Below are 20,667 nucleotides of genomic sequence, written 5' to 3' on the forward strand. Positions count from 1 at the left end.
GCTCAGCCCCCAGATGACATACACATCTAATTTTTCGTATACCCGTTCCATATATCATTAAGGATTCCTCATTTAAAAATCAGCGCTCTACATTTGCGCTAAAGCGAGTAAATCGATCTACAAAATTTGACAATTCGTGTGAGAAGAATACAAATTTTTACAAAAACTGGGGGTTAATATTAAACAAATTCATTTAAAATAAATGAAAATGTTACTTATGTTTCAATTTGTCGTTTTTATTCACTTGTAAATATTCACGGCGACAGATAATTTGTTGTCGCCCGAAAATGAATGTTTCTTTCTTATATTACATATATTTATAATTTATTATAATTTACACTCATGCATACATATTTACACACACATCTTATAATTAAACATTCCTAATGCTAATTCCACTTATCTAAGCACTTTCCGAAATATAAATTGTCCATTTTCTAGGTATTTGGAATAGTTTCAACTATCTATAAATGGATTAGATGATGTTTCTGCATGATTTCGATGTGTCCTCAAATGCTGCGTAACACCAATACGATTTTTAAACATTTTACCACAAATCGAGCATGGATAATTTCGACTATCTTCATGAATCGTTTCATGGGCTCGCATAGTTTTCTTTGTTTTAAAGGCTTTTCCACAAATATTACAAACGAAATTTCTCTCATTTGTATGTGTTAGCAAATGCATATTCAGTCTTCTTTTGCTAAAGAACACTTTCGGACAAATGGTGCAATGTTCTTTATTTTCTGCATCATGGCGTTTTTTATGTTCAGTCAATGATGATGGCATTGTAAATGAGGAACCGCATATTTCACAGAAATATGGTTTAATGCCATTGTGTCCACGCATGTGAGCCTTCAGATCAACAACCTTTATAAATGATTTACCGCATATTTTACATATTTCACTTGTATCATTCATATGTCGTCGAGCATGAAATGTATAAGCCTGAACATTGGTATATGATTTGTTACAGAGAGGGCATATCAAAGGTTCCAAGCCATGCGCCAGAGATTCGTGGACTTTTAATTGTAAAGGGCTTTTATGTTTTTTATTGCACTCTGAGCAATAGAAGTGACCAACATGTTCATCCAGAAACAGCATATGCTTGTAATATATCGATATATCTTTCGGTGATGCGTTCTTATCATTTTGGATTTTAGCCTTTTCTGTAGTAAAGTGGCCATGGACACAATATAAATATTTCTTTAGAGCATTTTCATCCACCTGCAACGACATTTCCATTTTTATGGCCCTTATCATTTCAGCAAGAGCCTCGCTGCGCTTATTTGTGCAAACATTTTCAACCAAATTTGTATTCCATAAATGAGGAAACCGCTTATATATTTCCAGAATTTGTACAATTTGTTCTGACTCTAGTGATTGTCGCTGTAAGCCAATTTCTACAATCGAATAGTTGTTCAGAAATGGTTCTAAAAATTGCAATTTTTCAAAATACCAATCAGGCATATTTCTACTTTTTAGTGTTCCGCCACGTTGTTCATTCGATTTAAGACGATTTAGCTTAATAGCATATTCATTTCGGATGCGTCTTATGACGGCTGATACATATTTAAAGGTAATATCAATATTTAAATTATTTTTGATTTCGTTGGCGATTTTCGACCAATATATTTCACGTTCTTTACTGGATTTGCATATAGAAGGGTATTGTTTCCAATTCCATAGATGTGGTTGCCGTTGGTATGCGTCGATAAATGTTTTGAAATTGGTTTCTGATTTGAGAAATTGTCGAACAAACATTTTGGTCTTATTATCTTCTGCCTCCCACTGAAATGATAAAAAGAAGGAAAATTTAAAAAAATGATTCGCATAGAAGCTACGAAGTAATGATATCAATTCTGAAGCTAAGGCCTGTTTTATGATTCTTAAGTAGGCTTACTACTGTCATTGCCATGACAGCATTCTAACTTGAAGGTATGTATGTATGTATTCAATACTATCATGATGATGAGTGAAGATATGTATCTGCAGTAGTAGATCAACAGATTATAGTTTCAAAACTGAAGCAACAGAAAAGACAGAGATCGCGGTTCAAAAGTTTTTTTTCGACAGTCCTAATTAGCTTTGGCCAGGAAGTGGCATGATATTAGCAAGAAATGCCTTTCAGGATTAATTAAATAATTTATTACCTCATCCCCTGTTTCTGAGCACCCATCAGTGTCGCCTTCATTTTCATTGTAAAGATCTTCTGTTCTCTCGCATAGTGGCTGATCAAGGGGATCCTGCAAAATACAAATGTAATTTCAAAACAAGTGTATACAAATTGCATTTATACCTTAGAGAACCTGCGTAACATACCGTCTCTTCATCTACTTCTATGTCTTCGCTTTCAAATCCCTTAAAACCTTCATCATCCTCTATTTCGTTTTTTATACTACGATCACCCAAGTCGACGGATTGTACTAAGTTAATATGACTATCACTTTGAGAATTATCCGTTGTTTCCGTTGTTGTAGGGGGCATATTCCTGTTGCATTGTGGACTTTTGTGACCATCAATTTCCGTCAAGGATTGAGATTGTGTTGCATTAATTTGTGAACTTTGAGAATAAATTTCATCCTCACGATCTAATTGCTCTGACTTTATAGAATAGATTTCCTCCAAATATTCTTCTTCTCTTTCGTCCACTATAAGATCAGGCGGTTCAAGTGAATTTGTGTTGTATATCTCTTCGTTATGATCCGTCTGATGATGAATAATAAACTCGTCCAGTGATGGATAATAATCATTGCATTCGTTACATTTTAGAAAATATTGATCTTTGGTGTTTACGGAAGATGCTACCAAAATTTCGCCACAAAGTATATATTCTATGTAATCGTCCATTATTGATAATTATTTATTTATTCCTTCACTTGGCACATGAGAATCTTCCAAGGCAAAATAATGGTCTTGACGAGGGAAATTCAAGCAATCTGTTATTGTTTATATTTGTCTTCGCAACAGATGTTTGGATTGTTTGTACTTTCTGTGCACTGTACGTATTCAATAATTAAATAATTGGGAACATATCCAATGTTGCCACCTTATTTCCCACTGTCTGGCACATTTGTTACTCTTGTGCCAGACACTGAAAATAACACATGAAAATGTTTTAGCTTTTAGGAGAGAGCGGAGGTGAAGGGGCTCCCTTTCTCCCTTCTTACCCATAAGCTCAAAACATTTTCATGAAAATTTTCATAGTCTGGCACAAGACTTATGTCCGACGATACCATTCTTGAATACCATGATAAATTTTGGTCTGTTCCATGGCAGAACTACCAGGTAGTGGTATCACACCAGCTGATCGAATATGAAAAGTCAAATCCCTTTATAAAAAAATTATTTTTGTTGTATTTTCCCCAACAACATAAAGGAAGTTTTGACATAACATATTCAACATTTTACGATGCCACTACCTCGGTAATTGTGCCATGGTCTGTTCCTTTACTTCTGAAAATGGTAAAACCGGCAAGAGTAGTAAAAGTTGTAAACTGCTCCTATATGAATTGTAGAGTGTCTGAAGTAAAGGAACGCTTTTCGAGTAAAAAGCGGTAAAACTTAAAGATTCTTGCACGTAAAGGAACAGAGCTTTTATAAGGTGGCGTAAAACGCGAGCATGGCACAATTACCAAGTAGATGCATCAGCCAACAACTACAACAAAAACCAGTTCAGTACTGTGAAATGTCAAAAATATTTTCCAAAAATAAAGCAATTCACACAATTTTGTTAGGCAGGTATTAATAAACGCATTATTACAAAAATCCATCAAAAATTCACAATTTTTCTTTTAAATTTTTGTTTTTTAATTTTGTGTGTTTCAATTACAACCATGGTTTAATAAGAAAGGTTAGCCAAAGCTTTATGCCAATTAAATTTTTTTATTTCAGTATTCCTAAAACTTCAAAACAATAGACACAAACTGTGTATGTGTGTGTGGTGTTTGAAAAATATGCCTACCATTTTTAAAAACAATCGAATTCAATGATTTTTAAAATTGTTTTTAGACCATTTGTATGGAATAAATTTGTCAGATTTGCATTGAAACAATCATTTTATCATATTAACAACTCGATTATGTGGAGAAAACTTAACACTTCGTTCATTTTTCGCTTTTTTATAAAATGCTCAAAAACTGCATTGTAAACAAACCCACTTGTTGCTTTTATTTTGAAGTTTTAGGAATTCAAGAAAAACAAGGGTTCTATAGATTTTTTTCATTTAAATCTACCTCATGGTATAAGTAAAGAGGTAGATTTAAATGAAAAAAATCTATAGATCCCTTGTTTTTCCTGAATTCATAAAACTTCAAAATTAGTAAACAAAAAGGCAACAAGTGGGTTTGTTTACAAAGTACCAATTTTGAGCATTTTATAAAAAATGCGAAAAATGAATGAAGGGCCAAGGTTTCTCCACATAATCGAGTTGTGGATATGATAAAATGTTTGTTTCAATTATAAGCTGAAGAATTTCTTCCATACAAATGTTCTAAAAACAATTTTGAAAATCATTGAATTCGATTGGTTTTAAAATTGTTGGCATATTATTCAAACATCACACACACATACAAAGACTGTGTATATTGTTTTGACGTTTTAGGAACAGTCGAAAGAAAAAAAATTAAATTGACAGGAAGCTTTAGCTAACCTTTATTATTAAACCATGATCTACCTCTTTACTTATACCATGATTACAACAACTTTTTTGACAACTTGCAGTACATCAGCTGGGCTAATCTCTTATGCTTAGTTTACATTTACGAAATCCACTCGATGTCAACTGTCAATTCCATTGCTCAAACGTCAAATGAAATCCAATCGATTTCGGATGAGTTTTCATTTGACGTATACACAAAGGAATTGGCAGATGAAATCGAGTGGATTTCGTAAATGTAAACATAATAGTCTTATGTTACACGCTGAAACTTTCATACGAAACTTTCCCATTATTTTGGCGTTCTTAGGTCGAGTTCCCCATTACAGTAATTTCATAAAATTACTTTTGCATGGAACTCGATCTATGAACGCCAAAATAATGGGAAAGTTTCGCATGAAAGTTTTAGCGTGTAACATAAGAGAATGCGGGTACCTGTGTGATTGTGCCATGAACGCGAGTGACAGTCAATTTTTTTTGTAAGTCCCAATTTACATTAGGCGAGTTTACTTGCGGCAATTGTCAGTTTGATGGAGAGAGAGGTGAGGTATATGGTAACCCTTTGCCTCTCAACACCCTCTCTCACCCACAAACTGACAATTGCCGCAAGTAAACTCGCCTAATGTAAATTGGGACTTATTGTGAATAAATTGTATGAAAACGTAAGCAAATATATTGACATATTAATGGCCTGTTCCCGTATTTTATAAAGTGGTAAAAGTCGTAAACGATTTTCATATAAGTTTTGTGTACGGGAACCCAAAATGTGTAAAAGTGGTAAAAATTGTAAAAACTTTTTAGTTCTGGAACAGAGCTTAAATAATTTTCGGCCAAAAATAATTTGTTGTTGTGCTACTTATAGCTCATTTAGACTATGCTGGATTTAGCAAATCCAGTCGATTTAAGTTGTCCTTTTCATACAATATATGTCAAATAAATCGAGATAATGCACTTAAACATGTCATAGGTGTATAGTCTAAAAGGCGTTTTACGTGACCTGGTAAATAGATCTTGTAGAGTTAAATAACAAAACGCGTTTTACAGCTGCATTCAAAACAGGGGCTAAATTCTGTTTCTACGAAGTGAAAACTGCTATAAAGGAGAAAACTTTCAAATTAAAAAAGGAAATATTCTTCATTTCAATTTTTCATAGAACAAGAATCTAGGCACAGGTGTTTTGGTGTTCATTTTTGGAGGAAAATTTCCAGATTTCGAGAATTGAGTGAAGGCTTTGCTACACACTTGTCATGCACACACATACAAAATGGGTATACCGGCCCGACAGCGTGACTGATAGTTGAGTGGAGGTCTTTAGTCATTTATATATATATATATATATATTTATTTTTTTTTGGATTTCCTTCCTTCTTCACGTCATAGAGGTTGGCCTGATACCCAAAGTAAGTAAGTAAGTAATTTTTATTTGAGTCTTCTTCTTTTCGATGGTACAGAGATACAAATTGAAATATTAACATGAATAGGGTTGTTAGAACTGTTGTTGTCTTATTCTAACGCACTATGAAAAAAATAAATATGCTACATGCGAACTGTGAAATATTAACACAAAATGGAACAAAGAATGATAAAGAAGAACAAGGTTTGCTCCCGACCTCAGCTGTGACGGGCAGAGCTAAGATGTCTGCAGAATAATAAATATAAACAAAACAAAATAAAAACAAAACAACTAAAACTAGATAACAATATCGAGACTGTAAAAAAATATAACAACAGTGCTTAAATACATAATAAATGTAAGTTCAGAGGAATTTACGGTATCACAGATGGATTTAAGTAATAAAAACGAATGCTCAGATGACGAGCTAATACATATACTATAAAGTAAGTATAAGTTGTGTTAAAGACGAAGGATAACAAAATTTTAAAGACTATAAGAATATTAGTAATAATAATTATCCCCTATGGGATCCAGGTACTGCTTTTGTGTAAAAGTGTGGCAGTGTGTAGGCGCCCGTATCATCGTCAGGAGGCTCGTTGAGGATTCCTACCGGCGAAAGATAAGACGATTCAGACCAAGAAGTGTATTTTTCCAGATCGTGTATTGCGCTTATAAGGGGATTTTCATGGATGGCCAGTTTTTCCACAAACTTCGTGTGTTGTTGCTGAGCATACTTACAAAATGGAACAACTTTGGAAGAGTTGTAAATGTAAGTATTTGAAAACTTCTTATTTTGAGTTTCATAATGTTTGTTGATACATTTTCTCAGGACCTTTCTTTCCAAAACTTCCAATTCGTTGGCAACTATCGGGGAAATAGAAAACCAGATTGGAAATGAATACGAAAGTACGGATCTGACAGCAACTTTATAAAACAGAAGTTTGGTGTTTTGGGGTAAGTATCTACTGTTGAGTATATTTGAAAATCTCCCTAATATTCCATTTACTTTTTGTATGATGGAACGGGCATGACTGTTGAATTTCATGAGGTTATTGAAATTTACGCCAAGGTATTTTATGGATGTTTTGAAGGGGATTTCTACCCCGTCCAGAGATAATCTCAGCTGCTTACTTTCAGGAACAACGTTTCTTGGACCTTTTCCTGATGCATTACGAATGCAAACCGCTACCGATTTTGAAGCGTTAATGTTGATACCCCAATGGTTATAATATTGATACCCAAAGTATGCATAGGCCAATACTGGTTATTTAATTCATTGAAGGTTGGTTACTGAGTAATCACTGGTTGAACAGTGACAGTTGTACATATGTATGTAGTTGTTTAGTGTTTGTTTACATGTAAATCGTTACATGTAAAAATTTGCACAGTTCTATGAAGTTTTCCGTTGAGAAACTTTTTATGTTTACATTTACGAAATCCACTCGATTTCATCTGTCAATTCCTTTGTGTATACGTCAAATGATAACTCATCTGAAATCGATTGGATTTCATTTGACGTTTGAGCAATGGAATTGACAATTGAAATCGAGTGGATTTCATAAACGTAAACATAGTATAAGTCTTTGTAGTTTTTAAAGAAATTGAAGTTATTTCTCTCGATTGCGTAAAAATGAGATGGTTTTCAGGCGTTTTGCACAGCTCACATAAATTTGATGATTCTACATTTATCCGATGTAATACTATGTTTACATTTACGAAATCCACTCGATTTCATTTGTCAATTCCTTTGCGAATACGTCAAATGAAAACTCATTTGAAATCGATAGCATTTCATTTGACGTTTGAGCAATGGAATTGACAGTTGAAATCGAGTGGATTTCGTAAATGTAAACATAGTATAAGTAGGTTTTTACATAAGTATGGCCAGTAGGTAAACGATTTACATAGCTTTATATCTCCAGGTAACATTTTGGAGCCAGCAAACCAATATGAAATCGGAGAAGTATTGTGTGAAAATTGTGTGAAGTATGTTCCTTTTGTTGCTGAAGTGGTTTTGTAATTATCTTTCCATTCCTTTCACAGTTGGTTATAAATTGACGAGTATGCATCAGTTATTAGCTGTGTTCCTTTACTTACCTGAGGTTACCATTTTTACCATTTGTTACCATTTTTAACATGCAAAGCGTTCCTTAACCCCGAAAAGTGGCAAAACTGGAAGCAATTTTTAAGAGTGAGAATGGAGAGAGAGCGGAGATGGCTTTTTCTTCTACCACAGGCTACCAGCAAAATTTCTGCAGGTAAAAAATTGCAGAACTGATTTTTCGACTTTTGTTTGACGATTATTTCACAATGAAAAAGAAAATGGACGCAAAACAGAAGAAAAAGTCGAACGCTGATAAAACTAAATTAAAAACTGTGAAATAAAAGACGATAATTGATTTTTTTATGTTTCTTTTCGACATTGCTGCCAGACTTACCATTTTTTGTTCCTTTACTTTTCTGGTAAAAATGTTCATGAGAGAGCAATTTTGACACTTTTCTCATTTACAACCCTTACCATTAAAAAAGTAAAGGAACAAAGCTATTGATAGCTTTGTGCTTATAATCGATTATAATTGGCAGAGAAATCTGCACGTTCATTTGAGAGGGGGTACAAATTATAATAGCTGTGTTCCTTTATTTACCTGAGGTTACCATTTTTACCATTTGTTACCATTTTTAACCTGCAAAGCCATGGTAGAACAAATACAAGGTAAAGTTAATACTACAACAAAAGGTGTGTTCGTTTACTCAACAATTCGTACAAATTTGTACAAGTTCAGTAACTTCTTGCAATCGGCTAAGGTATTTTGCATTGTACTGTAGAGTAAACGAACGACATCCAGTAACAATTTGTACAAATTTTGAGTAAACGAACACACATAAATACAACTCGAACAACAACCACAAAGGGATTTGTTTTTGTTTGGAACGTTATGCCAAGTTTACACTAGCGCTCCAAAATCCACTGGATTTCCCGAAATCCTGAAATACACCCCGGTGTTCACACTCATTTTTTGTTGATTTCAAACATATCACAATGATCAAGGTAGATGCATATGCGCAGCTGATCGAACATGAATTTTCACAAGTTGTTGTAAATTGAATTAATCATCAAAAATATAAAAATATAGAACTTTACAACTTTATTTGGAAATTATCTATATATTGTATTAATTCTAACAAATGAAAAATAAAAAAATGATTTTATCGTTGATATATCATAATAATAAATTTTGATACATAAAAGTTGTGCTCAGAACCAATAAATGGGATTATTCGTGTTCATTATGTTTCCAAATACATTATTCTTGTTCTTATGCAGTAGTTTTCCGAAATGTAGCAAGACTTGCACTTCTCTTGAAACAAAAATAGCGCCGAATAACACCTTCTTCTCCTGTTTTCTGCCATACAATTTTGGACTAGTAGAAACTAGCAGCAAGTATTTTCGTTGGCATCTAATATGATAGCTGATACGTTGATTTTGACATTTATGCAGGAGTTTCTGCAATTTCCGTCATTTTTCCGTTCCCGAATTTTTTAAGAAATTTGTATGAGGAAGCAATTTTTGACAATTCGCTCTTTTTTCTAACATTGCCATTAAAAAAGTACGGGAACACAATAAAAAATAGCATTGTAAGTCCCAATTTACATTAGGCGAGTTTACTTGCGGTAATTGTCAGTTTGATGGAGAGAGAGGTGAGGTATATGGTAACCCTTTGCTTCTCAACACCCTCTCTCACCCACAAACTGACAATTGCCGCAAGTAAACTCGCCTAATGTAAATTGGGACTAACCATGGAACAATTACCCAGGTAGTGGCATCGTAAAATTTTGAATATGTTATGTTATGTTGTTGGGGAAATTACAACAAAAATAATTTTTTTATAAAGGGATTTGACTTTTCATATTCGATCAGCTGGTGTGATACCACTACCTGGTAGTTCTGCCATGATTGTAACAAAGTAATTTAATAATTTTGTCACATTGTTTACAAATTTTTATACTAACATTTTTTGTTGCAGCAATTGACCATCTACCTTATTTATTATGATACGTGAAAAGTGTTGCAACTTTTGGTACTTTTTTAGGCAAAACCAGGGTTGTATATCATGTGTACTGTGATTTCGATGTTGATTTCGCTGAAATCACGAAATGAGATGATTTCATTTTTGTATGCGAAATCATGATAAATTTAGCTTGATTCCGCGCGAAATCACGAAACGGCTTCGAAATCACGAAACGACGCCGAATGTAAACCGAATGTCAAATATAAATGTAAACAAAATAAGGAAATGTCTATAAATTATTGGAATTTAAAAAACTAATAATTTTTCACATTTGATTGAATATTTTGAAAAACATGAATGAAAACTGGTTAGATTTTCAGTTTGAATGTTTCCGTATCATTCCACTAAATACACAATATCACGCAGGAAGTAGAATTCTTGCCAAAATGTTTGGGATCGCTCGTAATTCATTGAAAAAGAGAAGCTTTTTCAATCTTTTGTTTTTGAAAACAAAAAGCACATGTTTATTAGGGCTTTATTATTTTCAAGTTTAATAAAATACCACACATATTAACAACTATTGTACCGCCTCTATAAGCGGTGTTTTAGTGTGCGACATGTCGTTCGGACCTGGAGGAGGTTACATGTCATTGATATGAAGGAGTCTTTATGGGAAATTGTTTTTATTTCAGATGAATAATTTTTTTCTTCAAAAAATATATATCCCTATTATACATCGAACATAGAAATAAATATATAAAATGTCGTATGGAATTTGACACTAACACTACAGCCCAGTTCAGTCAGCTGGGTATTGCTGCTACCTTTTCTTATTCTACCATGCTGCAAAGCGTTCCTTAACCTCGAAAAGTGACAAAACTGGAAGCAATTTTTAAGAGAGTGAGAGAGGAGAGAGAGCGAAAATGGCTTTCTCTTCTACCACAGGCTACCAGACAAATTTCTGCAGGTAAAAAATGTCAGTACTGATTTTTCGAGTTTTGTTTGACGATTATTTCACAATGAAGAAGAAAATGGACGAAAAACAGAAGAAAAAGTCGAATGCTGACAAAACTAAATTAAAAACTATGAAACAAAAGACGAAAATTTATTTTTTTATGTTTCTTTTTGACATTGCTGTCAGATCTACTATTTTTCCGTTCCTTTACTTTTCTGGTAAAAATGTTCATGAGAGAGCAATTTTGACACTTTTCTCTTTTACCACTCTTACCATTAAAAAAGTAAAGGAATAAAGCTAATAATTAATGAATTTGTGTTGTTTATTTTGTTTACAATAGCTGTGTTCCAGAACTAAAAAGTTTTTACAATTTTTACAACTTTTACACATTTTACACGAAAACCCGTTCCCGTACACAAAAAAGTTGTAAAATGTTCACTTCTCTTTAAACAAAAATGGCGCTGAATAACGCTCTCTTCAAAAACTTTTTACTCGACAAATTTGAGCGTGTAAAAAATAGTAACATGAATGCCGGCGTCTGATTGGCTGTTACGCCGACTTTGACATTTGTTCCAGCTTTTTTGACGTTTTTTCCATTTTTGCGTTCCCGAACTTTTTGAAAAAAACTTTTGTGTGACAACAATTTTGCTCTCTTGGGCTTATGCGGGTACCTGTATGATTGTGCCATGAATGCGAGTGACAGTCAATTTTTTGTTATTGTGAATAAATTGTATGAAAACGTAAACTATAGCTCTGTTCCTTTACGTGCAAGAATCCTCAAGTTTTACCACTTTTTACTCGAAAAGCGTTCCTGTACTTCTGACACCATGCAATTCATATGGGAACAGTTTACAACTTTTACTACTTTTGCCGGTTTTACCATTTTCAAAAGTAAAGGAACAGACCAATTAGTTGTGTCATTTTACTTTTTCAGTAATAATTATTCAGTAACTTCTTTTCAGAGAGTAAGTGAGATTTTGCTCTTTGATACGAAAATAGAGAAAAAAGTAAAAAGACAGCATTTAGTAAACTTTAGCAAGATAACAGTTGATAACCAAAACAAAAACATTGGCGCCAATGCATGAACGAAAAAATAACTCCAAAGCAAAGAAAAAGTTCTTTAATTTTAGGCAAAATAAATAAAAAATAATGAATATATTAATAAAATAATCAATAAATAATCCTGAATATTTATAGTATATTTCCACAAAAATAACATAAACATTGAGCAGCTGACCATTAGCAGATGATTAAAAAACAGCTGATCGAACTTGCTAAATGTTGCTGGGAAAAATTCTTTCAGCAACTTTTAGCAATTTCTCAGCAAACAACTGTCAAAATTGTTCTCTCACTTCGCTCTCTTTTACTGAACTTTTGTGTAAAAAGCCAGCATTTAGTAACATTTCGTAATAATTATTACAAATTATCACGTAAAAAGACACACCTATTATGACATAATTTTCGGCGAAAAATAATTTGTTGTTGTGCTACTTATAGCTCATTTAGACTATGCTGGATTTAGCAAATCCAGTCGATTTAAGTTGTCATTTTCATACAATATATGTCAAATTAATCAAGACAATGCACTTAAACATGTTATAGGTGTATAATCTAACAGGCGTTTTACGTGACCTGGTAAATAGATCTTGCTTGAATACCATAGAGTTATACCCATGGCGGAATAAGAAGGTGTTACATCGATAACAATAATCGGGCCATTTACCACACCAAACGTCAAAACATCGGATTACTGTGAATTGCTTGTTTACCTTTTGTATATAATTTTATTAACAATAATGCATTTTGCTCTGGTATCTGTATTATACTATGTTTATGACATTAATAGATAGTGTAAACACCCCTTAAGAGGTTTTATAAAACATGCGTGATTTAAGTTGTCAATTCCGTAATAAATATGTCACACTATGTTTACATTTACGAAGTCCACTCGATTTCAACTATCAATTCCATTGCTCAAACGTCAAATGAAATCCACTCGATTTCAACTGTCAATTCCTTTGCCTATAAGTCAAATGAAAACTCATCTGAAATCGACTGGATTTCATTTGACGTTTGAGCAATGGAATTGATAGTTGAAATCGAGTGCACTTCGTACATGTAAACATAGTGTGACATATATATTATGGAATTGACAACTTAAATCACGCATGTTTTATAAAACCTCTTAAGGGGTGTTTACACTATCTGTGAATGTCATATGAAATGTCAAATTTGCTACCTGTGAATAGGTGTGTACGATAACCCAATAATTTGTACAAATTCGTACAAATTTTTGCTGAATGCTGTTCGATAACAAAATTATCCAGCAAAAGAGAGCGAGTTTGGAGAGATTTTTGGAGAGTTTTGTGACTGAGAACTTGCAAATTTTTGCTGGGAAAATTTGTCCCGCAAAAATTTGCAAGTCTGATCAGCTGACTTTTAATCACATGTTCAATGTAAACAAATCGAAATGTTAACATTTTCGACCAAGAAAATTTCACGATTGCACATTTTTTTAGATTCTAAAGCGTTGTGAATATGATTAAAGCATTAAATAAGTAAAGTGCAATTTTAAAATTTATGTTTTTGTTCCGTTTGTCCCAATTTACATTGGGCGAGTTTACTTGCGGCAATTGTCATTTTGTAGGAGAGAGAGGTGAGGCATATGGTAACCCTTTGCCTCTCAGCACCCTCTCTCACCTACAAACTGACAATTGCCGCAAGTAAACTCGCCTAATGTAAATTGGGACTTTGGTTTAAAATATCAAAAGAAACAAAAACAAATTTCGTACATTTTCGGAAACAGCTGACTTTCTTGCAAGTTTTTGCAAAATGCTGTTCGATAACTTTCTGCAATTTTTCTTGCTTGAGAGAGTAAAATTCACTGAGAGAGGTTGCTGGAACTGACTGAGTAATTATTGCTGGGAAAGTTATCGTACACACCTAATGTTGTACACATATGGTCTGTTCCTTTACTTTTGAAAGTGGTAAAACCGGCAAAAGTAGTATTATAGCCCGTTTAGACTAGTCATTTTAAATCGAATCGATTTCTAAATTCAACTTTCAAATCCTAGTTGTTTAGACTAGTCTAAAATGATATAAGATGCCAGTCAGCTGATCCTTGTTTACGTATACATACGCGAATTTTCAAAAAGAATTGCTTGAAAATTCAAAATGGAATGGAATACTGCAAAAAATAATCTGACAAATTGCTATTAAATATGTTGTTTAGAATTTATATTAAATTAAAGCTACATCCATTTTATTTTTATTTAATATTTTTCTATTTTTCCGCTTCTGTTTGTTTTTGTGTGTTTGTGTTTACAGTTATTTGAAAAATGTAAATAATAGGGTTATGACTTTTTTACAACCCCACATCCCTGTGTCATAAAGGGTGTTTTTTTAAGGCCGATAGAACTTGACATTGTAAAAAATAGCACAAAAAATTAAATTGTAATCAATTTTTTTTTTTATTCGAAAGATCAATACGTGACATTAACATTTTAAAATGATTTAGGGCATATGGGCACCGCGGCTGTTCTTGACGAAGTGCATTTTGGACGTCCAATTTTTGGCCACTTTTTCGAGCACTGCTGGCCGTATGTCACAAATAACACGAACAATGCTGGCCTCCAAGGCATAAATTGTTGCTGGTTTATCAGCATAAACCAGTGACTTTATGTAGCCCCACAGGAAATAATCGAGGTCTACTTCTCGAAATCAACTTATCGCCAAATTTTGATTTCAATAAGTCGATGGTTGCGTTCGCCGTATGGCACGTAGCGCCATCCTGTTGAAACCACATCTCCTCCGGATCAATGTCATCCATATTTTCAAACAAAAAATCATTAATCATGGTGCGGTAACGATCTCCATTGACCGTAACGCGAGCTCCGGCCTCATTTTTGAAGAAATAAGGTCCGATGATGCCACCAGCGTGAAAACCGAACCATACGGTGCATTTTTCTGGATGTAATGGAGTCTGTAGGGTCTCTTGTGGATTGGTCTCACTCCATATGCGGCAATTTTGCTTATTAACAAACCCGTTAAGCCAAAAATGCGCTTGTTCAGATGGACGATTATGTACGCCATACAAATGACGAAGTCGTCTATAAGTTGCGCGAATCGACGACTGATTTTCAAAGTAAATTTGGATAATTTCGTAGCGTTGTTCAAGCGTGACAGCCAGTTTCTGTATGTCGAAAGAAGAATGTGTGCGAATGAAACACGCCCGAACTTTAGTTTTCGGAATAATTTTACCTTTGCTTTTGTTTCAAAGCAAAAAACAAATTTGAAAAAAACACAAGAGTTTGGACGTGTTTCTTTCGCACACATTCTTCTTTCGACATACAGAAACAGGCGGTGAGTCTATTCATGATGATTTGTCAGAGTATACTGAAACAAATAAAAAAAGTTTCATCAAAATTTAATTTTTTGTGTTACTTTTTATAATTTAAAGTTCTATCTAGCTTAAAAAACACCAGAATGACATAAGCTTTAGTTTCTCACCAATTTTATCGTCATATTATTACATATATATCATTTTATATCATATATAGCTTTATTCCATGTATAACATAAATTGGATGTGCTTTGCGCGGGACCTTTTTCAATATTTAAATGGAATAAAAATTATTTTAGTCATTAATAGGCAAAAGGAACAGGAAAAAAATTTTGGAGCAAAGTTTTAATAGGCATTCATTCACTCTCGCTACAGGAAATCATTTTTGAGAAAAAAGGTCAAAAAGTCATAACCCTAGTAAATAAACGACACATGAACATAGTTGCCAATTTTCGTACAGACTGCAATAGTTGCATTTTTAGGAGCAAAAAGCAGTGTTGTATATCAAAATATTTCGATTTAACATTTGATTTAAAACAAATCCAAGTTTTGAGTTGATTTAATTTTGTATGGTAAATCAGGGTGGATTTCGGTGGATTAAGCACATAAATCGAGATAATGCCCTTAATCATCGTATAAGGGTATAGTCTAAACGGGCTATAAGTTGTAAACTGCACTCATATGAATTGTATGGTGTCTGAAGTAAAGGAACGCTTTTCGAGTAAATAGTGGTAGAACTTGAAGATTCTTGCACGTAAAGGAACAGACAAAGACATAAATACAACAAGATAAGACATTTCTTTTGCTATCATTCTTCAGTGAATGGCTTTTGAATTTAACATAATGTTATGTTACGATATGGTGATATAACATTTTTTTCTTTTATACATTTGTACGTATTTAACCGAATTTACCGATCCAATTGACATGGAATTATTCTTGAATAGATCCTTGAATTCATAAATTTCGTTTCTCATACCATTACATGAAATGTTCCTCCTTGGTTGCGATTTTGAATTAACTGCAACCTGTTAAGGGTAATGTTTCTATACATAGTTTCGTAAACATTTTTTTGTTGCATGCATTTTGTCAGGTCTTTATTACTTTATGTCTTTGGAACAGAGCTATAGTTGGTCTGTTCCAGTACTACACATTTCTACACATTTTTACGCCGATAACCGATTTTTCCTTTATGTTATCAAAAAATAGTAAAAATGTGTAGAAATGTGCAGTACTGGAACATACCAAGTGTGATCACTATGAAAATTTTCATCTATCAAAATGATGTGGCAACTTATATGTAAATTTTTTATAGGGAGCGCTCTATTCGGCCATGTATTTTCGTATGCAGTTGAGAAATTAATTGTTAGAAGAAAACAAGTTTACCAAAAAATGAAGGAAATAGGTAAAGAAAACGAAAATGTGAGTGCGATTAAAGTTTTTAACAATTGGTCTGTTCCAGTACTGCAAGAATCTACTAATTTTTACTATTTGTTTCGATAACATAAAGGAAAAAATGTTATCGTAGTAAAAAATAGTAGCTTCTTGCAGGTTCTGGAACAGAGCAAATATAAATTGTGTTATTTGCGTGATTTATATTTTGTGGTCATATTAAATTGTATGCTAGTGTGAACGCAAAAACTAAAAGTGGTATGGACTTTGACAAACATAAAGGATGTCGAATGGATAAAAAAGTGACAGCTCATATGACATTGAAGACAGTGTAAACACCCCTTTAGATGTATCCTTACAGATGGCAACACTATGTAAAAGACCGAAATCCCCATACCATGCGTTACGATGATGTTACAGTACGTCCCCTAATAACCAACAATTATAAAATGTAAATAAACCAAACCAACAGAGAACAACAGGCAACAATCAAAATCTACCATTCTCCGTGGGCATCAAAAATTTAATTTGTTCTTAGTTCTTAAAAGAGGCTTATTTATAATAAAAAACAACAAAATTTTTCATATTGTCCAGGATAAGGAGAAGGGTAAATTAGGCTTATCTTTGCTTTACCGACCCACCTCTGAAAATTATAAAATTACCACAGTTAGTGTTTTTTATCCCGATTCCAACCATGTATTGCTTCTGTTGCGGAAATGTATACTTCCCGAGATATGGGCCTCCAAAATTCCACAAAGGCCCTAGTATAAAATGTTGGCAAACCACCGCAGAAAATTGAAAAAATTACCACAGTTAGGCCGTTGTGGATCTTTGGAGGCCTATATCGGGAAGTATACATTTCCGCAACAAAAGCAATACATGGTTGGAATCGGGATAAAAAACACTAACTGTGGTAATTTTTTCATAATTTTCTGCGGTGGGTCGGTAAAGGAATGGAGTTCCTCCAACGAATTTGAGTTAAGAATAAACATAAACGATAAATATTCACTTTTACTTTTTTTACAATCCAAGCAACTAAAACGAAATCCTGGTGCTGTCCTGACAATTACTTTAATCCAAAAACTGCTGCCGTAGGCGATTTTGTCTACAGTCGCTTTGATTTTTGTTGTAATAACTCTTCAAACATCTTCAAAAATTTCTTCCAAACTTAGTTTAACGTAATTTTTTAACATTTCGACATCTCTTACTAGAAATTTTCTGTCCTCCCGTAAATGATTGAACCAATGATTGACAATATGGAATATATTAAATGTGGAGAAGTACTCCTGTCACCATCGTTGGATTGCAAAGACCAGTACATTCTTAAATGTATAGAATGTGAAGACTGCTATACGGATTTGGACATGCTGGTTGAGCATTGTCTGGTGCATTACCAACAAAACATTGCAGAACTGGAAAAATCCTCAGTTTCAGCTTTAATTGATGACATGTTTGATGGCGATGGGAACGATGATATTGGTGGAGTACCGGAAAAAGTGACCATCAAATATGAATTACTATCCGAAGTGGAACCAGATGAAATGGTATGAATTTGTTCCGTTTGTATATTTCAGACAAAATTAATACAATTTCATTCCAGGATACCATATCAGTAATTGATATTGCAGAGGAGTATCTAGATGAAAAACTTGAAACACTTAATTGCTCCAAAGAAGAGCCAGAAGAGGAAGAATCCGAAGAAAAGGAAACGGACGAAAATCAAGGCGATGAAGAGTGCATGCTTGAAATGGGAGAATCTGGAGATGAAGTAAATTCCCGTATACCATCTTACTTAAGGCAAATATTAATACTTTAAAAATTTCTCTAAAATAGTGTCAGGAAGATGGTGAAGACAGCAAAACATCAATCTTTGTGCGTAACTTTATGAGTATTAAATTGAACGTGACCACAATCATAGCAGCCTATAAGAAACAACCATACTTATGGAACAGTAATAATCCTCCTGATGTGCGAGCAAAAGAACGTCCAAAATGTTTGCAAAAAATTGCCGATGAAATCAAAGATAGAATAAATGTCCAAGTAACAAGCAAGGAGGTGGCAGCAGTTATAGCACGTTTAAGGCACGATTACAGAGAACGGTTAAAGAAAGCAAACGAATTTGGTGCCGAAAATAAAATGAAAAATACACGTTCTTGGTTCTATGAGCAAATGGATTTTTTACAACCCTATATGGAAAACTGTTCTATTTACAATTTGGACTCCAATCAAACACCTCTAGAGATAGATCAAATTATTCAAATTTTTGGAATCTATAAACGTTTACCGGTCCTTTGGAATTGTGAACTAATTGAAAATGTTTGCACCAACAAACGTGCCGATGCCTTACAACAAATGCAGAAAATGATAGACTCTGAAATGGGCATTAAAGTTAACATCAATAACATTAAACGATATTTGCATACCATACATGCATTCTTCACCAAAGAGAAACGTAATAGTACAACCAATTTCCGCACCACAAAAGAACGATTTGATTTGTACAAGCACTTGGTGTTTCTCACTGATCATGTGGGTCCCTTCAAATGTACGGAATGCAACCGTTCATTTTTGAGTCCACTCAATTGGAAGGTACACATGGCCGAACATGATGGTACAATACCTCTGATATGCTCGTTGTGTAAAAAGGAATACAAAACGACAGATGCCTATATGGCCCATGCTAGGAGACACATGAATGATCTGCGCTATGAATGTAAAGAATGTGGGAAGAAATTCTCTAGACCAGCTGATTTAGAAATTCATCTTCGCTGCCATACCGGTATAAAACCATATTGCTGTGAAATTTGTGGAGCCTCGTATCGACACAGCCAGGCATTCAAAACTCACAAAAGAAGACATCAAAAACAGTATTTACATCATTGTCCCGTGTGCTCTAAGGGTTTCTATAAGAAGGATCAATTAAATAATCATGTTCGGACACATACCGATATACGAGATATTAAATGTGATGTATGTGACAAAGGATTTAAGACAAAGAAAACAATGCTTCAGCATAAGTTGACACATGAGGAGGGACGAAATCATATGTGTCCATTTTGTGATAAAACATTTAAAAATAAACTCGGCTTGTCTCAACACGTAAAAATTCATCGGAAAAATGATATAATGGAATTGGAAATTAATTAATGCTAAGTATTGTAAAAAATAAAATATTTTTCTAATACAGTAATAATGTGTATATTATGTTTATTATTTTTTAAATAAAATAGCTTGAAATGTAATAGGTTTTTTAATACATCGCATCTGTTCAACAAAAGGTTAGTAATTCAAAATTTTGAAATTTTCACTTTTCATCAAAAAACGATGCACAATAATTTCCCACTGTTTCATCTACTCTTTCATCACAAAATACCATTAAGTCGCTCTTCATGTCTTCAGAGTAACTTCTGTGTATCAACAAAATAGACGTATTTCTAGTTGCGCCTACGTCTTTCAGGCCCTTACATCGCCATTTTTTCAACAAAAAAAGCAGTATTTGGAATTGTTGCCTCTTTTTGTTATCAATCGCCGTCCAGTTTTTCAGTTAAACGGGCATAAGTCGAAATAATCAGCCCTATTCTGAACGCATGGGAGTTGGGAATTTTTTCCCATTCCCATATTGAGTGAACACAAATTCACGAACCCCTAATCAACAATCAAAAGTGAATTCACGAACCCTGCTTTCCCCCTTATTAGAACCAGTTTTCCCCCCTATTTTTAATATATTGCCTGCGCCATCTGAATAAAATTTTGTGGGAGTTTTTTTCCCATTTCCCATCTCCCCTCATTCTGAATGAAGTTCGAATTGGGAATTTGTTCCCATGGGAAAAAAGTATACATTCTCTATCTTGAATTGTGGGAGAATTTTGTGGGAAAAATCTCCCCAGCAAACACTGTGGGAGTTTGAAAAAAAAT

General features: G+C 33.7%; 2 protein-coding genes across 9 annotated transcripts; one reads left to right on the forward strand and one right to left on the reverse strand.

Moving 5' to 3' along the window:
• Nucleotides 1–218: 218 nt before the first annotated feature.
• On the reverse strand, nt 219–3,001 carry LOC141396651 (uncharacterized). The gene is made up of 3 exons (XM_073972275.1): nt 2,323–3,001; nt 2,154–2,246; nt 219–1,791 (listed from the first exon to the last, which is right to left on the reverse strand). Exons 1-3 carry the CDS (start codon nt 2,848–2,850, stop codon nt 457–459), a joined length of 1,956 nt encoding a protein of 651 aa, XP_073828376.1. The 5' UTR covers nt 2,851–3,001; the 3' UTR covers nt 219–456.
• Nucleotides 3,002–6,108: 3,107 nt separating this feature from the next.
• LOC141398508 (uncharacterized) lies at nt 6,109–19,994 on the forward strand. 8 transcript variants are annotated; one of them, XM_073975808.1, is made up of 7 exons: nt 6,265–6,496; nt 6,588–6,822; nt 6,883–7,122; nt 7,191–7,335; nt 17,964–18,296; nt 18,353–18,520; nt 18,586–19,994. In XM_073975808.1, exons 5-7 carry the CDS (start codon nt 17,985–17,987, stop codon nt 19,897–19,899), a joined length of 1,794 nt encoding a protein of 597 aa, XP_073831909.1. In that variant the 5' UTR covers nt 6,265–6,496; nt 6,588–6,822; nt 6,883–7,122; nt 7,191–7,335; nt 17,964–17,984; the 3' UTR covers nt 19,900–19,994. The 8 variants fall into 8 exon arrangements, 7 of the variants coding, with proteins under 7 accessions (XP_073831910.1, XP_073831909.1, XP_073831907.1 ...); XR_012411639.1 differs by lacking the exons at nt 17,964–18,296; nt 18,353–18,520; nt 18,586–19,994 and adding exons at nt 7,976–8,039; nt 8,097–8,452 and having other exon boundaries at nt 6,109–6,496; XM_073975809.1 differs by lacking the exon at nt 7,191–7,335 and having other exon boundaries at nt 6,109–6,496; nt 6,883–7,007.
• The last annotated feature ends 673 nt before the right edge of the window (nt 19,995–20,667 follow it).

The sequence above is a fragment of the Musca autumnalis genome, unplaced genomic scaffold (genome assembly GCF_047663935.1).
Source record: "Musca autumnalis isolate F117 unplaced genomic scaffold, ASM4766393v1 scaffold_3, whole genome shotgun sequence".
Classification (NCBI taxonomy): domain Eukaryota; kingdom Metazoa; phylum Arthropoda; class Insecta; order Diptera; family Muscidae; genus Musca; species Musca autumnalis.

Bases quoted from the DNA above. Each gene is read 5' to 3' on its own strand.
- LOC141396651 (XM_073972275.1), bottom strand. From the start codon at position 2,850: ATGGACGATTACATAGAATATATACTTTGTGGCGAAATTTTGGTAGCA. The intron at 2,247-2,322 runs GTATGTTACGCA...TGTATTTTGCAG, and splicing joins TAGAAGTAGATGAAGAGACG to GATCCCCTTGATCAGCCACT. The intron at 1,792-2,153 runs GTAATAAATTAT...TTATCATTTCAG, and splicing joins GCTCAGAAACAGGGGATGAG to TGGGAGGCAGAAGATAATAA.
- LOC141398508 (XM_073975809.1), top strand. From the start codon at position 17,985: ATGATTGAACCAATGATTGACAATATGGAATATATTAAATGTGGAGAA. The intron at 18,297-18,352 runs GTATGAATTTGT...ATTTCATTCCAG, and splicing joins AAGTGGAACCAGATGAAATG to GATACCATATCAGTAATTGA. The intron at 18,521-18,585 runs GTAAATTCCCGT...TCTCTAAAATAG, and splicing joins TGGGAGAATCTGGAGATGAA to TGTCAGGAAGATGGTGAAGA.